Below are 27,938 nucleotides of genomic sequence, written 5' to 3' on the forward strand. Positions count from 1 at the left end.
TTATTCGAGCTAGTGTCACCACCACCGTCTGTACATGCCAAGCGTTGGACATAAACAAACTCAAGACGCGTTGCACAATAGAGATGGCTGATCCACCGGACCACGCTCACAAGCCAACCGTTGTAGCAAACACGTTGAAACTGGAAGGAGGATAGAGGAACTTATTCTATCGCGGCAATGCCGCCGTTTTAGTACATGTCAAGGTATAAATGTGACGCTGTTTGCTCAAATAGACAGCTTATGTGTTTTCACCCAAGACATTTTTCTCCAAAGAAAATCGATGCAAAAGAAATTAGGGAAGTAAAGTAATTAATCCTGCCCTATTTTCTTGGGAAAAATACACGCGTTTGCGGGTACAGATTCAACCAATGCTAGTACAACAGCTACACACTGCACAAGAGATGCAAAGGCGAATTGAGCCATCGACCTCTTCTTTTTTGGCTTTCCTTTCTTTGATGTGAACTTTCTTTGCAGGACACGCTTACCGATTAATTCCATGAAAACCAGGCACTGTATGTACGTCCAGATCTCATCCGAACTTTTCTCCCTTTTTCGCTTTTGGGCTTTAGTTATTTAGTGACTTGCACGTGGATGAATCTCGTCTTCTTTTTTCCTTTTCCAGCTTTATTTGGCAGTAAAAAAGATGCATGAACAGCCCCCCTCTCTCTCTCTAGATCTCTCTCCATGCACAAACTTTAAATAAACAACATAAGACCACTTTATACATAAAGCATACCATTCATGGAGAACAAGATCAGATACTTCACTATCACTCTTCTCTCTCTCTCTCTTTCTCTCTCTCTCTCTAGCAAGCTAGATCCCTCTCTCTCTCCCTCTTCCCAACACACAGACACACATAATGGAGGGGAGACTGAGTATCACTTTCTATCTCATCACCTTTGGCTTTGATCAGAATGTTGCATCCATCTTTCTCTTTACCTCGATCTAGCTATCGTTGCTGAGTACACCGGATCAATTAATTAGTCTAGCTAGAAATCTGTTGTTCAACTAGTTACTTAATGGTGTGTCCTCCCTAGGGTGAACTCGAGGTTCGGCACCGGCGGGCTCGATGTTTGATCGGAGATGCATGACACGTTCATCTCCCCTGACATCTCAAGGCTCTTTGATGCATCAGCTTCCTGCAAATGCAAATGTCAATATAATTATAGCTGGTCCTTGTATATGTAGAAATAGAATACTATATACGTGTCACTTGATATGTGTTACCTTGTGACACTGTCCTCTATTTTCAGTTCCATTTGTGCCGAAACCAGGCCATCCTACCCTGCTGCAAAGCCACAACAGAGAGAAATTAAACAAAAAATTAGAAAAGTATTTAGTCACAATTATGCCACACGGCACAATTACTAAACACTAAAGCATGGTATTATTGTAGTATATGTTTAATTATATGCTAACTCACCAGATATATAGTTGGGGCCCCAATGCATTGGGAAATATATAAGATGCTTAATTAATTTGTTGACCACTGAACATTGGGGTGCACACATCGAGATGATGTTTAGAAAAGATTATCTATACAATAGTATGATTCTTGAGCAACTCCAAAGAAGCCCCAAACCTTGTCCTTTGTTTGGACCCTCTTTTTACTTTGTCTATTTTATACTCTCTCCGTTCCGAATTACTTGTCGCACGTATGGATGTATCTAGATGTATTTTAGTTCTAGATACATCCATTTCTGAGACGAGTAATTCGGAACGGAGGGAGTACTATTTTTTGGGGTGGCTTTTCATGCAGAACTAAAGGAGGCACTAGTAAATTTTCAGTAGGTACCCAGTACACTTTGTCATCTTAGATCTTTTCCGGACAAGTGGGCCTGCCTGCTCTCCCTCGGTACATGTGTACTGCATATGTATGCGTCCATGCAAAATGCGCAGTGGAGAGGACCAACTTTTCATTGCAGCCATTAAACTACTCAAGGGGATCATTGCACCATCATGAGGTTTCAAATGTCTACCCTATACTGGACAAACCGAACAATGCCAAAATTTCTTATCCCCACTTTTTTCCTCAGAGCCCTTCTTGCATTTGCATGTGGAGAGAGAGGAGAGAGAAAAAGAGAGAGAGAGAGCGAGAGAGAGAGAGGGAGAGAGAGAGAGAGAGAGAGAGAGAGAGAGAGAGAGAGAGATGGTGCCACTGTGTCTCTGTGTAGCTAAAACAAACAGAAATGGGAGCCTTTCTTGCCATTAACATGAGTCAGGCAAACATCCAAATGTTTGCAGTGCTGCTATATATATATATGTCATCTACAGCTGCATGTATATATGCATGCATGCATGCAGCAATCAGTATGACTTCTACTACAGTACTGTCTACTACTACAAAGGTCTTTTGTTCCTTGTGCTCACTGCTTTCCTGTTACCTTGCAATGTATATTTTCCATCATTTTGGTGTGTATAATATAGATCAAGTATTATGAGAAGTTGTGCCCTCCCCATAGTTTTATATATTTAAAATATCATATTATATGGTTTAGCACTAGTATTATTTGGTTAAATACCTTTAAAAACGATATGATTTGGTTAAATAAGGAAGGTACATAAGCTAGTTAAAACGTCAGAGCAGATTAAATCAAGTAAAATTGATGTACCTTGAGGAGTTACTCCACAAACCACCATTGTAACTGCTGCTGCTGTGAGAATTTGCGCTGGTTCCATTTTGATCGGTGCCCCTGTGGGTGTTGAGGGCCTCGGGCAAGCTCTCGTCAGAGATCTCACCCGCTGATCCGTTATCGAATCCTTCATTTTGTCCTAAAAATATGTTTGAGTTTCAGCGCTCATAATCGATATCAAATACTCGAATAAATACAACTACGGCATATCGTGCCCGTACGTAGGTGCTCAGGTTCTACGAACTATATAAATATATATACTATACCTGGTGATGTCATGGGTTTGTCGGTACTCTTTATCGTGCGATACATCTGCAAAGACAAGATGATATGCAACTAAATTAGTAATCGCAACAAAAGACTTGTGCATCTATTAGCTCTTAACGCGACTAATGATTTTGCATATGTGCAGACGTACTCAAAAAGGGACTGCTATCAGCCATAAATTTTATTAACTGTGTTATAGTTAGCAATGATTTGTGATACGAGTAGCACATACTAGTACTACAGACATGCATTTACCATCACTAGTATTTCTCAGCTGTACATATATTATAGCCATTACATATAGTGCATTCAGAGGTACGAATCCAACAACTGTTCCACAATGTACTTGCTGTCTTGCTGCATCCATTTAGAAAAGAGAAAGCTTGCATTGATTTCTTTCAGCTAGTATAGCTAAGACCGGTGCATGCATGCACCAGTCAGTCACAAAAATCAGTTACTACATGAGAAACAGTGCACACATGCACATACACACACATGCTCATCAGCTTTTTTTTCTTTCGGTTGCAAAAGCCTTGTGCTCCCCCCTGGTTTGCAAAAGCTGCTCCATTACTAAATGCTTGTCTAGTCCACTCCACACAAAATTCAGAGAAATGCATGCAGAAGCTAGATCAGCACCAGCTAGCTAGCTAGCTAGTACTACTACTGCTGCTGCTACTACTGTTCTTACCTTTCTTCTTCTCTTTGCTCATAATTTTTTTCAGGATTTATCTGCTCATACGATGGTATACTAATAATTATAAAAAAAAATCTTGGACCTCCATGCATTCAAGAGTTAGCTAGCTAGCTAGATGATAGGAGGGATGCATGAGAAGCTAGCTACACTGCCATGAACTTTGTTTTGACAAACAATCTTGTTAACATCAGGAACAAGAAATGCAGCATATATAGAACAAGATAGATAGCTGAAACAAAGAGGTGTGCTTTGAAAGAAAAAAAATGTGCACCTGCAAGTGAGACTTGACATGTGCCAAGGTGAGATCCTTCACATCCATCAGCTCCAGCACCGACTTGGGAGTGGCTCCTAATCAAATCCAATAAAAAAATCACTAAAAGAACCAAAACATCACTAACAAATTCAGCTTCATCACTGAATTAATTTGGGAGTAGCAAGAAAGCAACTTCATGGAAATTAATGATCTTGCAAATTAAGCATCCAGGCATAGCTAGTAAACAAAATCTGTATATGTACATACTCTCATGGCCTCCTAGGAGCTCGACGGCGTGCACGAAGCGCGCGTGCAGTGTCGTCGTCCAGCGCATCCTTGGCGCCCTCACGCTCCGCCGCCCCGGCGGGAACCTCGACCTCGACGACAAGAAGCCGCCGCCGCCCCCGCCGCCGCTGCTCCGGTAGGCCATGGCCATGTGCTGGTGCTGGAGCTGCTGGAAGGAGGGGTGGTGGTGGTAGATGGGGACCCCTGTTATAGGCTTGAGCAAGGCGTTCATCCGGTGGTGGTAGTGGTTGCTGATGTGGTTGGAGTAGCTGGCGGCCGTGGCAGCTGAAGGCGGCGGCGTCCACGCCGACGGCGGCGTGACATCTTTGTTGGCCATGGCGGTGGCACCGGCTCGCAGAAACCCTAGGTGGTGGCTGAAGTGGTCCATGTTGGTGGCGCCGGTAGCGTCCGGTGGTCGCCCCCAGCTGCCCGGCGGCGCGGTGGGTGGCGTGGAAGAGGAGCGGGTGTTGCTAATCTGCAGCGCCAGGTCCGGCTGCCGGGGGAACAGCTCCATGGGGATTGCTTGCTCCAAGTAATCGAAGCTGGCTAAGAGATGAAGAAGAGAGCTAGGTAATCTTGCCGAGGGGGTCGATGCAAGAAGAGACCGACAACAAATTCTTCTCCCTTGATCCTCAATTGGGAAATTTCTTGGATCTTTCTTGGCTCGATCTGGTGACGGATGGATGGATGAGTGTTGTTGTTGCTTGTTGGTGGTGGTGAGCTTTGCTAGCTAGAGGAGGATTTGGTGAGGGTGAGGGTGAGGGTGAGGGTGTGAGGTGGGGTGGGTGAGATGTGTGACTAGTGAGACTACTGTATATAGTGTGTGTGTGTGTGTGGCTGTGGGCTACCGAATTGAATGACTCGAGACTGGCTAGCTGGGAAATGACTCTGGCAATTGACAAAGTGTGTGTGTTTCTTTGTAAGAGAGAGAAAGACCTGGATGTGTAACGATGCAAGCTAGTACTGCTGCCATTTGCTTGTTTCTTTGCCCCCCTCTTCCATATTAAGAGCAAATAACTAACTTTTGCATCTCCGAGACCCAAAAACCTTCTCTAACAGATGATGTAGATACAAAAATAAATTAATTACACCTCCGTCGCCTGGAGATCTAAAATACAACACCACACATTGCAAATTTGCATCTCCACCTATTGGAGATGTAAAAAAAGCCAGCCGCGCGGCAACCGCCGTTCCCTTTCCTTCCCCTAACCCCATATTCTTCCTCCCACCGCCCGCCGCACTGCCACCGCCCACCTGCCCGCCCGCCGCACCCCGCGCCAGATCCGCCCCCTCCAGCACCCCCGACGCCGGTTCCGCCGCGTTTCGACAGCTGGCCCCCGCCGCACGCTGCAAATCGGGCGTTTTTCCGCCGCGTGGCCGCCCCTCCTCCCGGAGCTCGATTCGTCCCGACCTCCGCCCCGCCAGCATCCCCGATGCCTTGCTCCACCTGCAGCCCCACCCGCTGCCCCGCACCACCGCCTCACCCACCGCCAGGTTCCACCACCGTCGCCCGCCACCATGCCGCCAAAGATGACCCCAAAGAGCAAGATGGGGTTCTTCACCATGCGGCCGAAGGCATCCGGCAAATTCGGCATCGAGTTCTCCGACGCCGGCTTCCGCTTCTGGCTCGACACCTACACCACCGCCGACAAGGACACACGTGCCTACGACGGGGCAGTGTGGCGTGCCGGGAGGCCGAAAATGGACCTCAACTTCCCGAAGATCGAGACCCGGGCGGATGCGGAGTTCTTCGTGCCGGAGGGCATTCGGATGGAGGAGATACCGAAGAAGAAGACAGAGAAGAGGCCGCTCATTGTCGTCGGTTCCGACGATAGCGATGAGGCGGCGATGGTGAGGTTCGCGCAGGAGAATCCGGAGTATGTTCAGGCCGAGCAGGAGTACTTCTGAAAGCGCGACGCCAAGCAGAAGAAGAAGAAGTAGGTGAAGAAGGAGGACTGGGCCGGCCCCTCGACGGTGATCCCCATCGAGTCTGACTCGGAGGACTGGGTGACTCGGAGGAGGAGGACGAGGGGTACGACGACCCGGACAAGGATGAGTTCTGGGCGCAGTTCCATAACTCCGATGATGAGTAGTTTCATCTTCGATGTAGTTCAACTAGTAGTTCGAATTAATGCCCTAGTTCAATTTTTTTTTGAGATCTGACCCTTTTCCTACCGCCGGGATCAATGGCGGTACGTGTCGTGGAATTGTCACGGCAGATGTCCTCGTGCAAGGACTTAGTCGTGGAGCCATCGCAGCTAGGAAGCTTAAAGGGGGTAAACGGGACAAGGAACACGAGGGTTATACTGGTTCGGCCCCTTATGGTGAAGGAAAAAGCCTACGTCCAGTTGAGGTGATATTACTTAAGGTTTCGATGACCAGGGAGCTTAATCGCTATGCCCGGCTCTCGATCTGTTGTCTCTCGTCCTGAACCGCCGCCGGGTCGTCCCTTTATATAGAGAGGTTGACGCCCCGCGGCTCTCAGAGTCCCGGCCGGCTTATAACAGTATCCGGCTCGGACTCTTAACTACTCTTGCCTTACGTTACAAGTCTTGCCATAACGGCGGTTTATCACTATGGGCCTTGAGCCGCCTCCGGGTCTTAAGCCCACTATTGATCCGCCATCTTCTAGCCTGGTACTGGGCTTCACGTGATGATTATTATAACGTAACCCGGCCCCTCCTGGGCGGGTGACTCTAATGGTTATATCCTCAACATTAGGCCCCAGATTGATTTGAACCGGTTCATGTCAATCTTCAACCCTTTTGAAAGAAAATCTTCCGGCTTCTGCTTGTGTGAAGGTTATAACCCGCCGTGACGTCATCTTCTGGATTCTTGGTAACCCGCCGTGACGTCATCTTCCATTAAATTCATTTTTTTATTCTGTCATATCCCAGCGGATCTCATCTTTAATGACCATCCGAAAATCGAGGCGTTTCTGTGGCAAGAAAATCACGTCTTGGCTTCCTCGTTTCCCGCGCCCATTTATCAGCCACCTTTAAAAATAGGCCCGGCCATAAGCCTTCATTCACTCCTCTCCTCTATCGTCTTCCTCCTCTGACGCCCGAGAGCTCGAGCTCCACCGCCGCCGCCGCGCCCCTTGTCTTCCTCAACCTTGGCCGCTGCATCACCCTGAACTGGTCCAGAGAAACGGCGGCGACCTCCGCATCTCATCAGCGCCAATAAGTCCTTGCACCTCCCAACAGTAGATTCACATTAGGGTTCTGTCGTTCTTCCCCTGTTCTTCGGAGTTCATCCCAAGTTCTTCACAGTTCCGCCACCGCGACCTCTTTTGATCCGGGAAAACAGGATAGAACTCCTGCGGTAGTGGTTTCGCACCCATTTCCAGTACAAGCAGATCCCTCTTGCTTGACAAAAAGACCTCATTAGAACTTATGAACTTCTCTGTGCCAGTTTTTAGGTCTAGAAAAATTTCCTTTCTAGACGACCGTTTGATCCAAAATAATTACTGCGATCTGTGAAACCTGTTTGTGCCACACTTAGTCAAAAATTGCATCTGTTAGCTATGGCGGCTCATATCTCCGGTTTAAAAGAGGCCATGCGCTGTGAAATTTCCGGCTCATTTATGATAGAGTTTTAAACAACTTGAATTACTCATGATGCCCACAACGGCTTAGATAACCCGACACAATTAGCCATATATCATTAGGCCCCTTCATAAGCCGCCATCTTGAATACCGAACTGGAATCTTCCTCCGGCTTATATTTGAACCGGACATTTCCTTTTGTCATAGGCTTTCGTCTTTCACAATGCCGCCCAAGTCTCCCAAGGCACCCATTACGTGCAACTGGGTGATGTCCAACGTTACTGATGACACCTTAGATGATTTCGTGAAGACGGGTTACCTGCCTAAGAAGGAGGTCATGTCCTATCGTGCCCCTAACCCGTCCGAAGAAAGACCTCAACCAAGAGACAGAGAGGTTGTTATATTTGCGGATCACATGAGCCGGGGCTTTGCTCCTCCTGGCTCAAAATTCTTCAGAGATGTTCTGAACTTTTTCGATCTGCGACCTCAAGACATTGGACCCAATTCCATGTCGAACATTTGTAACTTTCAAGTGTTCTGTGAGGTATATCTTGGGGAAGAGCCCAGCCTACTGCTCTTTAGGGAGCTGTTTTACCTGAATCGCCAGAACGAATGCGCCAACGGGCCTAGCTTGGAACTTGGCGGAATATCAATTCAACGACGGAGGGATTGTCTCTTTCCTTATGCTGAGCCGCCAAGCCACCCAAAGGACTGGAATCAGACATGGTTCTACTGCCAGGATACTTCTCCGGCTGATGAGAACCCTCTGCCCGGCTTTCGCGCCATGCGTCTGGAGTCGAACCACCCCCTGCCAGACAAATTGTCTCAAGCTGAGCGTCAACCACTTATCCCCACCATCAATAAAATCAAAGCCCTTCTGGGAAACGGCCTTAACGGCGTTGATCTGGTCCGGGTCTGGATTGCTTGGCGGGTGATCCCTCTAAGACGTCGCCCCGGCTTAATGTGTGATTACACCGGCCGGAAGGATGATCCTCTTCGGCACAGCCCCAATGACTTACCTGAAGACGTCATTGATGACATGACCAAGTCCCTTCTGAACCAGAGCTTAGCAGACTGCGGGAGGACCGGCTTAAATCCCTTCTGCAAAGCTAACCCGGCTCAGGCGGTAAACTACTGATCTGAACACTTTACTTCCATTTTAACAATTTTCGTCTTAACTTCAAGAAATTCTTGTTGTATTTTTCAGGCTAATGATAAGTTCTGGAAGGTCAGGTATGACCATGAGGCCGCTAAAAAAGCCAGGAAGGCTAAAAAGGCCGCCAGGAGAGCCGCTCCTCGCAAGAAGGGGAGTAAGCCTAGCGCCTCAGAGCTGCTTCAGCTGGATGACTCCTCCGAGTCAGAGGTAACCCTTCATTCTTACGATCCTCTCTTGTTTTTGTTTGTTCTTAACCACCTTATTGACATTGATTATCAGCAGGAGGACACCGGAGCGAGTAACCCGGTAACTAAAGAGGTAACTATACTTTCCTCCGACTCGGACCCCTTGCCAAGACTGAAAGTCTGAAGAGTAACCCGGAAAGTAAGATTTTCCCATCCTTTAGCTTATCAAGATCCTCAATTTCTTTTGAAGCAACAGATTCATGAGAGCCGGAGGCAAACCCGGGCCAGCAAAGATGCAGACCTCTCCTCCGGCTTACCCGAAGCATCAAGGAAGCGCCGGACCGAGGTTATCTCCAACTTATATCTTTTTCATCCTTTGGCGGGCATCACTCGCCAACCACTCAATTCTTCTGATTCAAACTATCAGGACACTTCACCTTCCTCCGGTGACTCCATGCAATCCAACTTGCCGGCTTTCAAGACTGCATCCGGGTAATGATAATCATCTTATTTTGTGCTTATCTTACTGATGTTTTTGCACTAACCTTTTGACTTTTAGCGCACAAGCAAAACTCATCAAGAGGGCAAAGAAAAGTCACCCGGTCGAAGACCCGGTCTTGACTGAACCCAACGCCTCTGCTTCTGAGCCGCCGTCTGCACCAGCTCCAGAGACCACCGCTCCAACTGAACAACAAGCCATGGAGAGTTCTGACAACCCGGAGATCCCCAGCCCAGCTCAACCGGCCGATGACCCGGATGTGGTGATTACCCGGACCGAATATGTTGAGCCGGGAAGACCCACTGTGCTGGCCAGATGCTCTGCTAAAGAAGAACTGCTGGAGCGCCGCAGGGCCAGACTGGATATCACTGACTATACTAGCTTGAGCATTGGAGACATTGTTTCTAGTTATATTGGTCAAGTGCACAACAGCCGGGACCTGGAGATTGACATGGTGAAGCAGATACAGCAAAAATCTGAGGTACAACTCCCTTGCTACTCCATAGTCATCCTTACCATGCTAGCCCCCAAGTCTATTACTTATGATAGAATATGTTGTAGACTTAACTTCCGGCTTACCTTCATGAACCGGCACGATAAATAGAATCTTTCAGCATACATTAGCCCCCAAGTGCCAAGTGTCTTTGCCTGCAAAGTGCTTGGGACTTGAATGTTTCATGATAACCATTCAAACTGTAACCTGGAATTTATACAGGCTGCCTGCAAGAAATTTGAATCGGAAATCTCTGAGCTGAAGAACCGCCTGAAGACTCAGGAAACGGAGACCCGGAAGGCCAATGCCAAGTTTGAGTTCAGTGTTGCTGCACAAGAAAAATTGAAGAAAAAAATTTGAAACAGAAAGAAAGACTTGGGCCGAGGAGAAGACTGCCTTGCTCAGCCGGGCCGAACAAGCGGAGGCTGCTCTTACTGAAAGAACCGCCGAACTCTCCGGCTTAAAACGCCATGTGTCACAGATAGTCTCCGCAATCTTCGGTAAGTTATTCTGTAAGCTTTTAACAAGTTTTCATTCTTCTTGTCTCATAAGTCCCATCATTGCCATCAGCTCACCTGACGTTATTATGCAGGTCCCAGAAGCTCCAATCTAAATCAGAACGTGCTGACCAAGCTGAAGGCGGTTTACACCATGGTGGAGCAACTCTACACCGGGTCACAACGTGCTTTAGCCGTTGTGGCTCTGTCCAATGAGGTTCCGACTCACCTGGCAGACGTACTCAGGCGGCTTGCCGTTCTTCCTCAATGCTTGCAAGAGCTGAGACGGGCTTCTGCTAGAGCCGGAGCTATAGCTGCTCTGAGCCGGGCCAAGGCTTTTCTCCCGGAGCTAGACCCGGCCGACATCGCTCTTGGATACCCCAGCCTGAAGGAAGACGGTACCCCCTTTTACCAGAAAGACTTCGCCGCCTGTGTGAAGAGCGTGCGCCCGGTGGCTACCTGATTGGAAATGATACAGATCTTACCGAGTATCAGCCGGGCTATGACGCGGAGAATCAGAGGATCCCTTGAGAGTTGTTTAACGACGCTGATTCGAATACGATCCACGTCGGTTCCCAAAGGGGGTTGAGCTATGATGCAAATATGATCAAGAAAAACTCCCCAATGAGCTCGGCAATTTGCCAATCAAGTGGGTATCGACAGCTATGTTCTCTTTGGTTCGAATACGACCTATGTTTGAACAGGAAGCCCCCAAGTGATCATATTGTTAACGGCTAGATTCGAATACGATCGTAAGCCGGATCCACCTCCAAGTGACCATGTAATGTTGTAATGGAAATATCACATTTACCTTTGGAGGAGAAAAGGACAGAGGTCCTGCTTTATTATTCATCATAATATATACATGGCTATAGAAATATGTACATTATGAGAGCCGGTGGCTCAAGTGTAATAAGGCCGAAGCTGAGCTATGTTCCACGGCCGACGGGTCTCTTCCTCCGACTTACGTGAATCTTTGTGCTCCCGAACATCGATAAGGTAGTATGACCCGTTGTACAAATTCTTGCTGACCACAAAGGGCCCTTCCCAAGGCGGGGATAACTTGTGTGCATCTATTTGATCTTGGATGAGCCGGAGCACCAGGTCACCTTCCTGGAAGACTCTGGACTTAACCCGGCGGCTGTGATAGCGACGCAGGTCTTGTTGGTAAATCGCCGAGCGAGCCGCTGCCACATCACGCTGTTCATCCAACAAGTCAAGAGAATCTTGGCGCGCCCGCTCATTATCCGCCTCAACATAAGCCGCCACTCGAGGCGAGTCATGACGGATGTCACTAGGGAGGACCGCCTCCGCTCCATAAACCATGAAGAAAGGCGTGTAACCCGTAGACCTGTTAGGAGTAGTATTGATGCTCCATAACACGGAGGGTAACTCCTCCACCCAACAACCCGGTGTCCGTTGCAAAGGGACCAAAAGCCGGGGCTTGATGCCTTTCAAGATTTCCTGATTAGCTCTCTCAGCTTGACCATTGGATTGAGGGCGAGCCACTGATGAAACATCAAGCCTAATATGCTCTCGTTGACAAAACTCCTCCATGGCGCCTTTAGACAGATTGGTACCATTGTCAGTTATAATGCTATGTGGAAAACCAAAGCGAAATATCACCCTCTTCATGAACTGAACCGCTGTGGCTGCATCACACTTGCTAACTGGCTCTGCTTCAACCCACTTTGTGAACTTGTCGACTGCCACCAAGAGGTGGGTCTTCTTATCCTTGGATCTTTTAAAAGGCCCAATCATATCAAGCCCCCAGACCGCAAACGGCCAAGTGATTGGAATCATCCTCAATTCCTGAGCCGGCACATGAGCCCGCCGCGAGAACCTCTGGCAACCGTCACATTTACTGACCAAATCCTCTGCATCAGCATGAGCCGTCAGCCAGTAAAAACCCTGACGAAAAGCCTTGGCCACAAGGGACATTGAGCCGGCATGATGACCATAATCCCCCTCGTGAATTTCACGTAAAATTTCTTGGCCTTCCTCAGGGGAGACACACCGCTGGAAAGTTCCAGTGACACTGCGACGATGCAACTCACCATTGATAATTATCATTGACTTAGACCGCCGGGTTATTTGCCTGGCCAAAGTTTCATCCTCAGGCAATTCTCCCCGGGTCATGTAAGCCAAGTATGGTAGTGTCCAGTCTGGTGTAATGTGGAGAGCCGCCACCAACTGTGCCTCCGGGTCAGGGACATCCAAGTCTTCCTCTGTAGGCAACTTAACAGAAGGGTTATGCAAAATGTCCAAGAAAGTATTAGGCGGCACCGGCGTTCGCTGAGAGCCCAGCCGGCTTAATGTATCAGCCGCCTCATTCTTCCCGCGATCGATGTGCTCTACTTGGTAACCCTGAAAGTGTGCAGCAATGGCATCAACTTCGCGGCGATAAGCCGCCATGAGAGGGTCCTTGGAATCCCACTTGCCTGACACTTGTTGAGCCACTAAATCTGAGTCGCCAAAGCACCTTACCCGGCTCAAGCTCATCTCCTTAGCCATCCGAAGACCATGGAGCAAGGCCTCGTACTCAGCCGCATTGTTAGTACAGGGAAACATCAACCGTAGCACATAGCAAAACTTGTCACCTCGAGGGGAAGTTAATACAACTCCAGCCCCCGAGCCCTCCAATTGCCTAGACCCGTCGAAGTGAATAGTCCAGTATGTATTATCCGGTTTCTCTTCAGGCACCTGCAGCTCTATCCAATCGTTGATGAAATCCACCAATGCTTGAGATTTGATAGCAGTGCGTGGCACGTATCTCAGACCATGAGGCCCAAGCTCTATAGCCCACTTAGCCACTCTTCCTGTGGCTTCTCTGTTTTGGATGATATCTCCTAGAGGAGCAGAACTAACCACAGTGATAGGGTGACCCTGGAAATAATGCTTAAGCTTCCGGCTTGCCATGAATACCCCGTAAACAAGCTTCTGCCAATGTGGATACCGTTGTTTGGACTTAATGAGCACTTCACTGACGTAGTAAACCGGCCGCTGAACCGGATACTCCTTACCCTCTTCCTTGCACTCCACCACCACAGCCACACTGACGGCTCGTGTGTTAGCGGCTACATACAGCAATAAAGGCTCCTTGTCAACAGGAGCAGCAAGGACTGGGGGCTCAGCCAGCTGTTTCTTCAAATCCTCAAAAGCAGCATTAGCAGCATCATTCCAGATAAAGTCATCTGTTTTCTTCATCAACTGGTACAGTGGCATGGCCTTTTCACCCAAACGGCTTATAAATCGGCTCAAAGCAGCGATGCGGCCCGCCAGACGCTGGACGTCGTTTATGCATGCCGGCTTAGCCAGGGAGGTGATTGCCTTGATCTTTTCCGGGTTAGCTTCAATGCCTCTGTGAGAAACCAGAAAACCCATGAGCTTGCCTGCGGGAACACCAAAAACACACTTGGCCGGGTTAAGCATCATCTTGTAAACCCGGAGATTATCAAAGGTTTCTCTAAGATCATCTACCAGCGTCTCCTTCTCCCTGGATTTGACCACGATATCATCCACATAGGCGTGAACATTGCGCCCAATCTGGTTATGAAGTCAATTTTGCACACAACGCTGATAAGTCGCCTGCGCACTCTTGAGCCCAAAAGGCATGGACACATAACAGAAGGCTCCAAAGGGAGTGATGAACGCCGTCTTCTCCTGGTCCTTAACTGCCATTTTAATCTGATGGTATCCAGAATAAACATCCAAAAAACTTAAGCGCTCACAACCCACCGTAGCATCAATAATTTGATCAATACGGGGGAGAGCAACAGGATCAGCCGGACAAGCCTTGTTTAAATCCGTGTAGTCCACACACATCCGCCAGGTGCCGTTCTTCTTGAGCACGAGCACCGGGTTAGCTAACCATTCTGGATGAAAAACTTCAACAATAAACCCGGCCACCAAGAGCCGGGCCACCTCCTCACCAATGGCTTTCCGTCTCTCCTCATTAAACCGCCGAAGGAATTGCCTGACCGGCTTAAATTTCGGATCAATATTGAGAGTGTGCTCAGCGAGTTCTCTAGGTACACCTGGCATGTCAGAAGGTTTCCATGCAAAAATGTCCCTGTTCTCACGGATGAACTCGATGAGCGCGCCTTCCTATTTCGGATCCAGATTGGCACTGATGCTGAACTGCTGAGATGAGTCACCTGGAACAAAGTCAACAAGTTTAGTCTCATCAGCTGACTTAAATTTCATTGCCGGCTCATGCTCCGTGGTCGGCTTTTTCAAGGACGTCATGTCTGCCGAGTCAACATTGTCCTTGTAAAACTTCAACTCCTCTGTCGCACAAACAGATTCAGCGTAAGCCGCGTCACCTTCCTCACACTCCAAGGCTATCTTTCGGCTGCCATGAACCGTAATGGTCCCATTGTGACCCGGCATCTTGAGCTGCAAATACACGTAACACGGCCGTGCCATGAACTTGGCGTAAGCCGGCCGCCCAAATAACGCATGATACAGACTTCTTATCTTAACCACCTCAAAGGTTAATTTTTCCGCCCTGTAGTTGTACTCATCTCCAAAAGCCACTTCCAGCTCAATCTTACCAACTGGATATGCCGATACCAGGCACCACACCATGGAAAACAGTATTGGACTGGCTGAGGTTCTTATCAATCAACCCCATACGACGGAAGGTCTCATAATAGAGGATGTTGATGCTGCTGCCTCCGTCCACGAGCACTTTAGTGAATTTATATCCCCCCACCTGAGGAGCCACCACCAGGGCCAGGTGACCCGGCCCGGGGAGGGTGATCTTCCCTACTCCACACAATAGGCTGCTTAGACCATCTTAAATAGCGTGGAACCGCCGGCTCAACAACATTCACAACCCTTTTATGAAGCTTCTGATCTCGTTTCCACAGACTGGTGGTAAACACATGATACTGTCCACCATTGAGCTGCTTTGGATTGGTCTGGTATCCCCCTATTGCTGCTGCTGATGATGACCCTGGCCGGACTACTGACTAAAGCCCCCTTGAACATTCTGGGAATTGGAATTTGAACCGCCGCCCGGGCCATGAAAGCCGCCAGCGCCTGAGCCGCCGCCCGGGCCACTGTTGCCATTGAAAGCGTTGGAATTTCTAAAGGCCTTCATGATTGCGCAGTCCTTCCACAGATGAGTGGCCGACTTTTCCCTAGAGCCATGCCTTGGACAAGGCTCATTCAACAACTGCTCAAGCGTCGGGCCTGACCCGCCGGCGCGGGGAGGTGGTCTCCCCTTGCGCCGGTGGTTGTTACCCTGTGAACTGGTGTTGGCCACAAACTCCATACTGCCATCAGCCTTACGCTTGTTACCTCCCTTGTTCGCCGGGTTATGCTGGGGGCCCTTGCCATTGCCATTCCGTTTTCCCTTCCCTGTCCTTTCATCATCCGACGCGGGATCCTTGGTACTATCAGAGTCGGCGTACTTAACCAGAGCCGCCATCAGCGTACCCATATCATTGCAATCGCGCTTGAGCCGCCCGAGCTTCATCTTCAGGGGCCAAAAACGACAATTCTGCTCTAACATTAAGACTGCAGAGCCGGCATCCATCTTATCAGATGAATGTATTATCTCTTTGACCCGGCGAACCCAATGGGTTGTAGACTCACCCTCCCTGTTGCTTACAGTTAGTCAAATCCACAATTGACATAGACTGCCTACAGGTATGTTTGAAGTTTTGGATGAACCGGGCCTTTAGTTCAGCCCAAGACCCGATAGAGTTCGGTGGCAGTCCTTTCAACCAAGTGCGGGCAGTCCCATCTAACATCATGGTGAAGTACTTGGCCATTGCCGCCTCGCTGACCTCCAGCAACTCCATAGCCATCTCGTAACTCTCGATCCATGCTCCGGGTTGTAAATCAGCCGTATAATTAGGCACCTTCCTAGGCCCTTTGAAATCCTTGGGCAGACGTTCATTGCGGAGAGCCGGCACCAGACAAGGGACACCTCCAGTCCTTGTAGGTATACCTGCATCAATAGAAGCGGTCGGATAAGCCGGGGGTGGCTGGTAAGCCGTCAACTGAGGCGCCTGCTCCGCCTCTTGCTGTGCTCTGTCTTGGTCTACCGCGTGAAAGGCTCCGTTATGAGCCGGGCCGTGGCCAGGAGGCAAGTCATGGCGTCGGACATTGCTTGAGCCGGTCACTGAGACCATGTGTCTGCTATAACTCGGGCTCCGGCCTGGACGAGGGGTTGAATGAATCCTGTCCCGGCTGTAAGAATATGCCTCCTGTTGCGCCAGAGCCGTCTGAAGGAGTTGTCTGACCCGGCGGGTTTCAACCGCCGCTGGAGAGTCGCCATTGATTGGGAGAGCCGCCAGTCGCGCCGCCGCGGCGACCATATTTTCCAACGGGTTGGCATAATGACCCGGTGGTATTGGCACGTACTGAGGCGGGGTAGCGTTCACCCGGGGAGGCCCCATCACTTGGGGCTGAATTGACGTTCCAGCCCTGGGCGTCGTGATCTCTGGCGGGTTACTGGGCCCCGCACCAGGCGTGTTGAAGAGGTTTCGAGGATCGAAAACCGGAGGGAGTCGAGATTGGGCCTTTTGATGCCTCCTTCTCATGACCTCATTGGATGCGTTCTGATCCATCGTGAGCCGGAAAGACTGTGCCTGAATCAGCTGAGTCTGGGCGTCAAGAGCCGCCCTCTCCGCAGCCATCCTGATCCCTTCCGCCGCTAGGTCCTCCTTGGCCTTTGCTAGATCCAACTTTAACTGTGCCACCTCCGCGTCATGCTGAGCTTGATCCGCTGGAACGACCGTAGCGGTTAACAGGGCCGTCATCTTGTCTGTGAGATCCATCAGCACCTGAGCCGGCGAGGGCACAGGGCTTCCTGCCCCGGCGGTGGGGTTTTGAACAGGTTGTGCGCCAGCCATGAAGATTCCAACCCGGCTCGGCGGCTCAAAGGGTTCCGGAATACTATTGCCATCGGAACAACCCCTGAGCCTGCCATCTTGAAGTTGGTATAACGAATCGGTCTCCTCTGTGGATGACTCGCCGTCAGAGCGAGCGGCCGTCTCATCACCAGATCCAGATCCTTCAGAGAGCTCTCCATGGATGCATCCCACGAAAGCACGCTTCAAGGCAGGCAAAGTCCGGGCGGGTCGTGCACGTTGAGCCGTCTCGATGAGATCGGCGCAGAGGTCCGGCTCAGGGCCCGGCTCACCAATCTTGCAAATAAAGACATGGATTCCGCCGAAGGGGACCCGGTACCCGTACTCAATTAAGCCGGCGTCGGGCCCCCAATTTGCATCGTCGATGTAGAGCTTGCCGCGACGACTCTTGGTCATCCGGCCCACAGCGTATCCCTTGAGCCCTTCGAAGCTGCCCTTCAAGAACTCAAATCCACCGTGCGCTGGCCCCACGGTGGGCGCCAACTGTCGTGGAATTGTCACGGCAGATGTCCTCGTGCAAGGACTTAGTCGTGGAGCCATCGCAGCTAGGAAGCTTAAAGGGGTTAAACGGGACAAGGAACACGAGGGTTATACTGGTTCGGCCCCTTATGGTGAAGGAAAAAGCCTACGTCCAGTTGAGGTGATATTACTTAAGGTTTCGATGACCAGGGAGCTTAATCGCTATGCCCGGCTCTCGATCTGTTGTCTCTCGTCCTGAACCGCCGCCGGGTCGTCCCTTTATATAGAGAGGTTGACGCCCCGCGGCTCTCAGAGTCCCGGCCGGCTTATAACAGTATCCGGCTCGGACTCTTAACTACTCTTGCCTTACGTTACAAGTCTTGCCATAACGGCGGTTTATCACTATGGGCCTTGAGCCGCCTCCGGGTCTTAAGCCCACTATTGATCCGCCATCTTCTAGCCTGGTACTGGGCTTCACGTGATGATTATTATAACGTAACCCGGCCCCTCCTGGGCGGGTGACTTTAATGGTTATATCCTCAACAGTACGGGTGCACGCCCTACCATAAAAAATTTATAAGTATTAAATACAGTGTTTGTACACACCTACCACCGGGCACCTTGGCGGTAGGGTTACACAGGCTACCATCAGCCTGTTTGGCTGTAGGGATGCACTACGCTGACGTGGATAAATTTTCTACTGCCAGGACGGTAGGCTGGTATACTCTACCGCCATCGACCCTGGCGTTAGAAAAAGGGTCAGGTCCCAAAAGTTTTCCGAGGCTTAACTTTCACAAAAGAGTCAAAACACCAAAGGCCTCTCATGTGCTGGGGACGGATAGCTAGGTAGCTAGGTGCAGCGAGTACTGTACAATGCTTAGCCTAATGTTTTGTACCTGGACATGCGTACACTGGCAAATTAAGTCGGTAGCGAATAACAGAACAAGGGCAAGGCCATTAATTTGCTCCATCACTGTGACTTGTGACTGTGACTGTGACTGTGGGGTAAAAAACGTTTGTCCCTTTGTAGCCATGATTAAACGTAATACACACACTAGCTTGTATAGAGAGGGGGGTAGGGGTGGGGGTGGGGTGTATGATGATACGGCACAGTGCACGCATGTACAACCTGCGTCCTCTGACGACGTCTGATGACATATATTGGCCATGCACATGTACTGTACATGCATGGCATTCATGCATCGTGTTGTACCGGTTCCTGCTAACGGCCGGGACACCCACGCACGTACTGGATTTGTGTCCTTGCACACGCAATGATATGTTTCGATAAAGCTTTCTGCTGTCCGAAATCAATAATGTGGCTACGTCGTCTGCACACCTTGCATTGAGGGCCCTCGGGAGACACGGGCATTAATATGTTTCAATTATGACACACCTACAGTAATAAGGCTGGTCCAAACAATTCCTAGGTTTTTATAAATATGCTGGTCTCATGTTTTGGAAGTGGTAAATATATAAACGAAATTCAAATGAGGGAAAGAGAAACAAGTAGTAGCTCACTTTTGTTTCGTTTTTGAAGGTAAGATTATTTCTTCTTCTTTTTTTGCGGGGAAAAGGCAAGATTTGTTCTTACCTCCTAGGTACAAGTCATCGAGGACATGAACTTGGGTTTTCTGCTTCCGCTGTCCAGGCCTTCATGTACCATTTTCCTTCAATTCTATATTTTGCAGCTCCTCTTCATTGCGGGTTTCACAGAGCATTAGTTGATGTGTCGCGAAGGTTACAAAAAGGTTTGTCGGAGCTTTCAATGTGGTTCTGGTTCGATTGCCCGTCGCATTTTCATTGCGATTTCGGTGTTTAGGTTAGCCTTGACAATGGCAATTGCGTTTAATCGGTGTTATGAGATTCCGTAAATGTTAGGTGCATCTGCTCATCTTGAGGGTCCTTTGCAAACATGCAAATACAGAAGAAATAGCGGGAACTAAATGTGGGTTATAATAAGAATCTGAGATGGATGAACTGCCCCCCCCCCCCCCCCCCCCCCAAAAAAAAAATCTAGTTGTCTTGTACAGTTCGTTCTCCTAGTTAAAAAAAAGCAAAAGAGGAACAACTTGGTTTGATTTAGGATCTACCTTTGGTACTAATTTTTCTTGAGTTTCTACTTATATTGTCTGTGGGGGGGGGGGGGGGGGGGGGGGGGGGGGGGTGGTTCAACCTAGGCACACTGCACCCCTTATCTACCCAATCATTTTCTGCTTCGTGATCCATGCATACACTTTTCTCTTTTTTGTTTCTCCCAAATAAAGCTATATGTGAACTTTAAACTTTGCATGATAAGAAAACATTATAGCTGCAATGTGAGGAAAAACTTTCAGATTTTTTCGCATGCACCATAAATACTTTAAATAAAAAAATTACTCTATCAAAATCTTGTTTTGTATATTTATGGTAGACCAAAGAATCCAAAAATATTCATACATTGTAGTCCTACAAAGTTTTGTGGACCTACAAAGTTTGAAGTCCATATTTTTTTCATTTGAGAGAAGCAAAAAGAGAAAAATATTCATGTAGTAAGTTAGTTGGCTAGCACAGATCTCAATGCAATGTTGGAGCGGAAGGATAAGCAATGTTGGCTAGCACAAACAAATATTCCGAGGTTTTATATGCCAATCTCATGGAGTAGATATAGAAAGTTCAAATGAGGGTAAGAGAAACAACTAGCTCACTTTTATTTTTGAAAGGAAGATTTATTCTTACGTGTAGATTCAAGTCGTCAATGACATGAACTAGGGTGTTTTACTTACTGCCCAGTCTTCGTGTACTATTTCCCTTCAATTCTACATTTTGTAGCTTCTCCTAATTGTGGTTTAATGGAGCATTAGTTGATGTGTCCACCACGTTCAAAGGTTACAAATGGTTTATCGGAGCTTTCAATGTGAATCTGGTTCGGCTGTCCGCCGCATTTTTTTTTTTGCGATTTCGGTGTTTCTGTTAGGCTTGACAAAAGGTAATTTGGTTTAATCAATGTTATGGAATATCATTAATGTTAGGTGCATCTGCTCATCTTGAGGGTCCTTTGGAAACACGCAAATACATAGGAAATAACGGGAATTAAAGGTGGGTTACCTTAAGACTATGAAATGCATGAACTAGAAAAAACATTGTTCCAAATAAAATCTAGTTGTGTTGTACTATTTGGTCTCCTAGTTTCAAAAAAGTGAATGAGAAACAACTTGCTTAGCTTTTCTTTCTCGGACGATCTTGTTGCTCACTCCAGTAGTAAATGTTCTTGACTTTCTACTTTTATTGTCTCGACATCTTGTACATTTTTCCTCTAAAGAAGCGAGAAAACCAACTAAAATGTGTGTACAAAAACAAGTACCATCAAGGCGAAATATTTCACATGCATTCTAGATTTCCTAGTATACCTCACCTACTGTCACTAAGTAAGCCACACAATTAATGTTCTTTAATGTGTGCGTCATAATGATGTGTACATCTCAGTACTCATTTCTCCATGTCATCTGTCCTCTCTTGCTGCCTTTTGTTCTGGCTTTACTTATCCAATATTCTATAGCATATTGGTTTAATTTAACTACTTAAAATGGGAATGGAAAGATAAGTTTAGCAAAATGATCTTGCTGGCATGGTTAATTTTATGAAACAATTAGCCAATTACATTAATAATATCATTTTTCTCGACTTCTCTCGACAATCGATCATATGATGGGTGGAATCGGAGGTTAAATAATTTGGGAAGCCTCATTATTCTCACATCATGGAAAGATACAGAGGGAGAAAAGTGGTGAGTGAGAGAGAGAGAGAGAGCGGGAGGGATGAGAACATATATCTAGGTAGCTTTCCGTCGGTGTCAAAACTTAATTTTTAGAAAGGGAAACACCAAGACTACTATCCACCCATCTGCTTGCTTAGTTTCCGGACCAGCTTCTTTCATGATATGCCACACATGATGCAGCCTGCCTCTCTCTCTCTCTCTCTCTCTCTCTCTCTCTCTCTCTCTCTCTCTCTCTACACGTGTACACACGTAGCTAGAAGCTGATAAAAATGGGCACAAATTTAACCTACCCGTAAAAGGGCACGACATGTCGCCACACACACACACACACACACACACACACACACACACACACACACACACAGACACACACATCTTTGATCAATTTGGATGCTTTGCTAACTGGGCACTACTGTACTACACTGCCGCACGACTAGCTAATAGTTTTCGTATGGGACTGGTACATACTCCAAGATCTCTGTAATAAGATTCCAAATTTACCTCAGCGGCGGTGTACACATCCAGCTTAGCCTTCCAAGGAATTTAATGCCCCTGATAATTATCTATAATGAGCCTAGATCTGTACTAGTACCACAGTACGTGCCCAGTGGATCTGCACGCGCAATGCCGCCAACAAATGGTTTGATTTAATCATTACCCGATCTCCAGGCCAGGGCACATCGAGGTAGGTCAGTAATGCCTTCTTCCTATGCTTTGTCCTCTCTTTGAAATTAATTAACCTGCATCCCAAGGTTAATTGCTACTAGTACGACGGACGGGCAATTGTATATAACTACTCCAACCAGGAGTGACCACAGAACATGCATGTCAACCCTCTTGCATTGGTAAGTGTGTGTAGCAGAGTAGCCACGAGGGGTAGAAAATGTGGACATCTCTAGCTAGATCGAACCTAGAAATGCAAATGTGGACATTGGATCCGTTTGAACCAGATGGGTAAATTAGTTAACTCCACTAAAAGTTACATCTATCCTAAGTTCAAAAACCGCGAAAAAAAACAATCATGTATATAGGGAGGGTAGAGACACATCCATGTAAAATTTGGTAAAACTATAAATTCATTTACGGTCTGCGTTTACTATAACTCATAGATGTACTCATTGTTTTGTGCCAAGTTCTGTAACCTGAACTATAGCTAATTGTACATTATAGCTTAATTTGTGGCTTATTTCCAGCTTGCAAATGGTCATATATTTTTCAGAAAATTCCACATGCATATGTGTTTACTTGTCCTCTAAATGCATATTTTTTTGTCACAATTTTAAAAAAACATATAACTATATTTTCTGTGAGGCTTTTACAGTTGGGTTCATAGGACACATGTTAGGAAAATTCACGGTCGATCAAAATCTCGTTGTTATACATGTAGTACCACAGAATTAATTTCATGATCGTGATGAGTTAGTGTATATAGTAGCATGATCTTAAGCATACAGTACTAGAATTGAATGATACTAGCATGATCTTAAGCATATTGTACGTGGAAGGCATATGCGTCCACGGTTTGTGATAAGGATTAAAATAATACTAGTATAGTATTGGGCGTGCAAAGCATCATTTGACTGAGATATCCTACTAATTAATTGGATGCTACTGTAGTAGCTAGTGAGCATTGAATGTCTGTGATGAATTATGTCTCCCTAGACCATTTGTCTCGGAGGAAAAGGGAATCTTGATCTAGTGAAACGGGCAAGATTTGACTAGAGAAGAGAAGGAGAAAGCTAGGGTTCTGTGCCATGTGTTTTGACTGTCGGGTTGTGATCTCAGCTCGTCACATGCATGACCATCTCGATCTTGAGAATTGGTTAATTTAATTGGTTTAGTTCAAATAGGTCTTCTCTTCCCGATCTTAGCTTTTGGTCCCTGCACTGGCCAATTGATTAAAGAAACTTAGGAAGCTCGGTGATGTGTTCCTTTCTGTTCCCAAGTCATGACCTTGAAATTGACAAAGAAAATTGGTTTATTTATGCTCTTGGAAGAAGAACATATGCTGGATGTTTACATGTTAATATCCACCAATAATTGGAGTATCAGTGTCAGATATATGCCTCCTGATTAGCACTTCTTGCTACCTTCCACTTATTCCCAGGTGAAGTAATCAAGGAATAAGCATGTAGTGGTACTACTAAATAAGAGATACATGAAGAATTACATTCTTGAAGAGGATTGCTCAACCAGAAGACAACGCCAAGTAGTGTTTTTTATTTATGTAACAACCAAGTATGACATATGCATATGCTTCTCATGGGAAACAAAAACCAACCACTATATATATTTAATCTTCCACCACATATATGCTTTCAGTCGTCATATAGTGGGGTGCTTGTCCTTTATTTGTCAGGAAAAAGATTGTATTTCAGAACTTCTTGAAGGTTGTATTTATTTGATTTTGGAAACAATGAATGTTGTGTAGGTGATGTGGCAGACAAATAGGCATAGACCTCATCTAAGACCGATTTTGAAATGATCAGACTGCTACTTTGGAATCATCTGAGTGGAGTATTCTCATGAGTTTTTATTGTGGTTAGATTTATTGGGTTTCTAAGTTTGGCAGGATAATTTGTACTTTACAGCAACACTTGAGGTGTGAAAACACGATTTTCCTCATAAGAGACATGCATGGAGGTATTAGACTTCTGTGGTCAGGCCTGCTCAATAACATCTCGGGAGTCGGTTTAGCGATTGCGCATGCGCGATCTTATCTCACATTGTATTCAGAACATCACAATTTTTGTCTCCACCCAAATCAACGATCGTTTCTTATTGAAAGGTTGGGACAAGAATGGTGCCATCATACCGTGTACCTCATTGTTGTTGGGTCTGCTCACTCCTGGACTCGCCGTTGCAGGATCTAGCCACCCCACAGCCCTCATTCATCAAGCAACGGCATACGCATCATCCAATGTTGTCCATAGACCTCCTAAGCTAGAGGCCATGGTGGAGCTCATGGCAACATCGGTGGCACACTCGGATCAGGAGGGAGGCCACCTCGCCACACTTGGAGAGTAGAGGGAAAGGACCACTAGTCTACTACAACAGATCTGTATAGAACTACCCCATAGCATTGACTGGCTACCTCTAGCGTGTCAGTGATAAGGATCTTGGTGCTCGGCGGGGTGCTTATCACGGACCGATCTAAAAGTAACACTTATGTGATATTGTGTTTCGAGGTAAAAGAAAATGCTCTAGTATTTACCACTAATCAACTGCTTTGCTTGACCCATATGAGTTTACCTATTAAATCTGACCCTTCGGATTTCCCGCCTGTCAGCGTTGTTGTGTACATGGGTTATTATATCCCTCTTCCACTTCATGTCTCCATTTCAAACCCTCACTATCTCCGCCGAGCACCACTCTCTTTAGTTTTCACTCTCTCGCGACGCGCATTTCCATCCCGCCAGCCTTCCTCAAACGTCCCCGGTGCCCTCGTTGATGACCCAGCGGTCATCTCCGACGACGGCCCTCGCTGACGCCCATGTGGCTAGCCGGCGCGTGGGCGCCACCCCGACACGGTCGCACCCACTCCGTCCCAAGAGGCATTCTCTTGCCATGCGTCGCCTCGACGGTCGACCTGGCCTCCATCCACCTACTACTTGTGAGCTGCATTGAGTTTTTCCCCAAAGAGAAAGGAAGAAGCAATATAGTAGTGGATAGTATTTCCCTCAGTAGATAACCAAGTTATCGAACCAACAGGAGATTCCCACAGACAAAGGTCGATACTACCTACACACAGAAACCAAATACTTGCACCCAACGCGGGAAAGAGGGTTGTCAATCCCCTTGTACTCATTAATTGCAAGGGTTAATTCTGATTGTGATGGATATATACATTGCAAAAGGTAATAAAAGTAAATAAGTTGCAGCAAGCTTTTTAGGGTTTTAGTAAATATGGTGAATAGACCCGGGGGCATAGTTTTCACTAGAGGCATCTCTCTCAAGAACATAGCATACGGTGGGTAAACAAATTAGTGTTGAGCAATTGATAGAAAAACACATAGTTATGATGTTATTCCTGGCATGATCAGTACATAGGAATTATGTCCGTGACAAGTAGACCGAAACGATTCTGCATCTACTACTATTAATCCACTTCGAGAGCGCTTTTATGGTGGCCTCTCTAGGTATTAAGTTCATAACAAACAAAGTAATGCATGAAGTATGATGGCATAATGTAGACAAAATAAGACAAATCAATATGATCAAATCCCGTCATTTTACCCTTAGTAGCAACAATATAAATATGTGCCTCGCTACGCCTCCCGTCACAGAGTGAGAACACCGCAAGATTCAACCTACTACTATGCACCACTTCCACTGAAGATCTAATCATCAACTTGGCCAGAGATAATTCATAGATTGGAAAACATTACATAGCTATAACAATCACACATAATAAAGTTCAGAACATAACTCAATTAATTTCAATGAATAATCTGAACATAAACCCACAATTCATCGGATCACAACAAACACACCGCAAAAGAAGATTACATCGAATAGAACTGCGAGGAGAACATTGTATTGAAGATCAAAGGGACAGAAAGTCATGTAGCTAATCACTATGGACCCATAGGTTATGTGGGGAACTACTCACACATCATCGGAGGTACAAAAAGATTAATGTAGAAGCTCTCTATGATCGATCCCCCCTCCGGCAGAGCACCAGCGGCGGCCTTCAGATGGGTTTGCGGAAGAACATAGACGTGCGGTGGCAGAATAATTGTTTCGGGTCTCGCTCTGTGGGTCTTGGAATATTTGAGAATTTATAGCGTTGGAATTAGGTCAAACAGAGCCACGAGGGCCCCCCAAGACATTAGGGCGCGCCTACCCCCCCCCCCCCCCCCCCCCGACACGCTCTGTTGTCTTGACGTCTCCTCGTTTGGCTTCTGGTCCTCCCCCGAAGCTTCTAGGGTCCCTCCTGGTTCAGAAAAAAAAATCGTCAATTTTTTTGTCGTGTTTGGACTTCGTTTGGTAGGGATTTTCTGTAAAACAAAAAACATGCAGAAAACAACAACTGGCATGATATAAAATTGCATACAAAGCATACAAGACTGATGATATAATAGCATGAAACAATCAAAAAATATAAATACGTTGGAGACATATCACCATCCATCGTGTGTGGTCGTAGATTCGCCTATCGTGGTTATTGTGCTTGTGGTATTTATCCGCTCTATAGCCAGGTGTCATGCACCTCCATTCATGGTTCTAGAACCGTCATGTTCTTCCTTCTTCGGTTACAACACGAACCACGGTGGTAAGCTTCATTCCTTTTAAATAAAATAGCAATTTCATTTGAGTTATGCTTGTTATAGATGATTCTGCAGTTGTGAATATTACAACTGGTTGCTATGAATATTACAATTGGTTGTAACATTTTAGTTTTGCATGTTATAGATGATTCTGTAGTTGTGAGTGTTACAATTACAATTTTATGGTTTATTTTGTTGTTATAAATGTTCAATTGGTATATGTGACAATGTAGTTGTGAATATTTTATGCAAGGTTGTATGTGACAATGTAATTGTGAATAGTTTTGAAAAAAATCATATACTATGCAAGCTTCTATGTAAAAATGTATATTCCGTTCTTCATTATTGTAGCTGAAAATGCATATTATGTTCCCTCGCATCTAATATGAACAAACATAAGCCACCATTTGTCATATACGAAAGCAATTTCAATAATAAGACATATGCAATCCAAGATCTGTTATTAAAGCATTCTTTGTGATTTCATGACCATAATACCCGAGGCAACATATCACTTGGAAAGTGTTTGATTTGTCTATAGACCAATGAACATTTATATGTTTGAACATTTGGGTCTAGCACCAAGGCAGCCGATCCTCCCTGCCGGATACTAGTCGGGTGATCCTTGCGATCAAAAGTGATCGGGCAGGCCGACCAAGGGTTGAACTTGGGGTTGACGGGCTCCACGGCACATACGTCTCGGAGTGCGCGTTTGCTCCTCCTCTTCGTTACGTGAATCATGTTCACTATTTTGACCTCTGGTGGAAATTTTTTCTGTCCCGCAGTGTTTGGCTGGCGAGGCTCATCCTCGTCTTCACTTGGTGTCTCCCTCCCCTTGCGTCCGGCGTTTAGCTTGCCGGCCTGCTTGAAGACCCAGCATTCTCTGTTGGTGTGATTTGCAAGTTTGTCGGAGGTGCCATGAATCTGACATAATCTGTCTAGAATCTTGTTTAGGCTGGACGGTCCATCTCTGCTACCTTTAAATGGCTTTTTCCGTTGACCGGGTTGAGAGCCCCTGAATCCGGTGTTTACCACCGTGTTGTCTTGGCTGTCTT

General features: G+C 46.8%; 2 protein-coding genes across 3 annotated transcripts; one reads left to right on the top strand and one right to left on the bottom strand.

Annotated features, from left to right (window-relative positions):
* Window positions 1-694: 694 nt before the first annotated feature.
* LOC109742884 (probable transcription factor KAN2) lies at window positions 695-4,923 on the bottom strand. Of its 2 annotated transcripts, none has more exons than XM_020301982.4 (6): window positions 4,115-4,923; window positions 3,866-3,942; window positions 2,900-2,945; window positions 2,613-2,772; window positions 1,228-1,285; window positions 695-1,139 (listed from the first exon to the last, which is right to left on the bottom strand). In XM_020301982.4, exons 1-6 carry the CDS (start codon window positions 4,644-4,646, stop codon window positions 1,017-1,019), a joined length of 996 nt encoding a protein of 331 aa, XP_020157571.1. In that variant the 5' UTR covers window positions 4,647-4,923; the 3' UTR covers window positions 695-1,016. The 2 variants fall into 2 exon arrangements, with proteins under 2 accessions (XP_020157571.1, XP_020157570.1); XM_020301981.4 differs by having other exon boundaries at window positions 1,228-1,288.
* A 727-nt stretch (window positions 4,924-5,650) lies between these two features.
* Window positions 5,651-6,040, top strand: LOC109742887 (ethylene-responsive transcription factor 1-like). The gene has a single exon (XM_020301984.1). It carries the CDS (start codon window positions 5,651-5,653, stop codon window positions 6,038-6,040), a length of 390 nt encoding a protein of 129 aa, XP_020157573.1.
* Window positions 6,041-27,938: the final 21,898 nt, after the last annotated feature.

This window comes from Aegilops tauschii, chromosome 6 (genome assembly GCF_002575655.3).
Source record: "Aegilops tauschii subsp. strangulata cultivar AL8/78 chromosome 6, Aet v6.0, whole genome shotgun sequence".
Lineage (NCBI taxonomy): Eukaryota > Viridiplantae > Streptophyta > Magnoliopsida > Poales > Poaceae > Aegilops > Aegilops tauschii.

Bases quoted from the DNA above. Each gene is read 5' to 3' on its own strand.
- LOC109742887 (XM_020301984.1), top strand. From the start codon at position 5,651: ATGCCGCCAAAGATGACCCCAAAGAGCAAGATGGGGTTCTTCACCATG.
- LOC109742884 (XM_020301981.4), bottom strand. From the start codon at position 4,646: ATGGAGCTGTTCCCCCGGCAGCCGGACCTGGCGCTGCAGATTAGCAAC. The intron at 2,773-2,899 runs GTATAGTATATA...ACATATTTTTAG, and splicing joins CAAACCCATGACATCACCAG to GACAAAATGAAGGATTCGAT. The intron at 1,140-1,227 runs GTAACACATATC...TTGCATTTGCAG, and splicing joins ATAGAGGACAGTGTCACAAG to GAAGCTGATGCATCAAAGAG.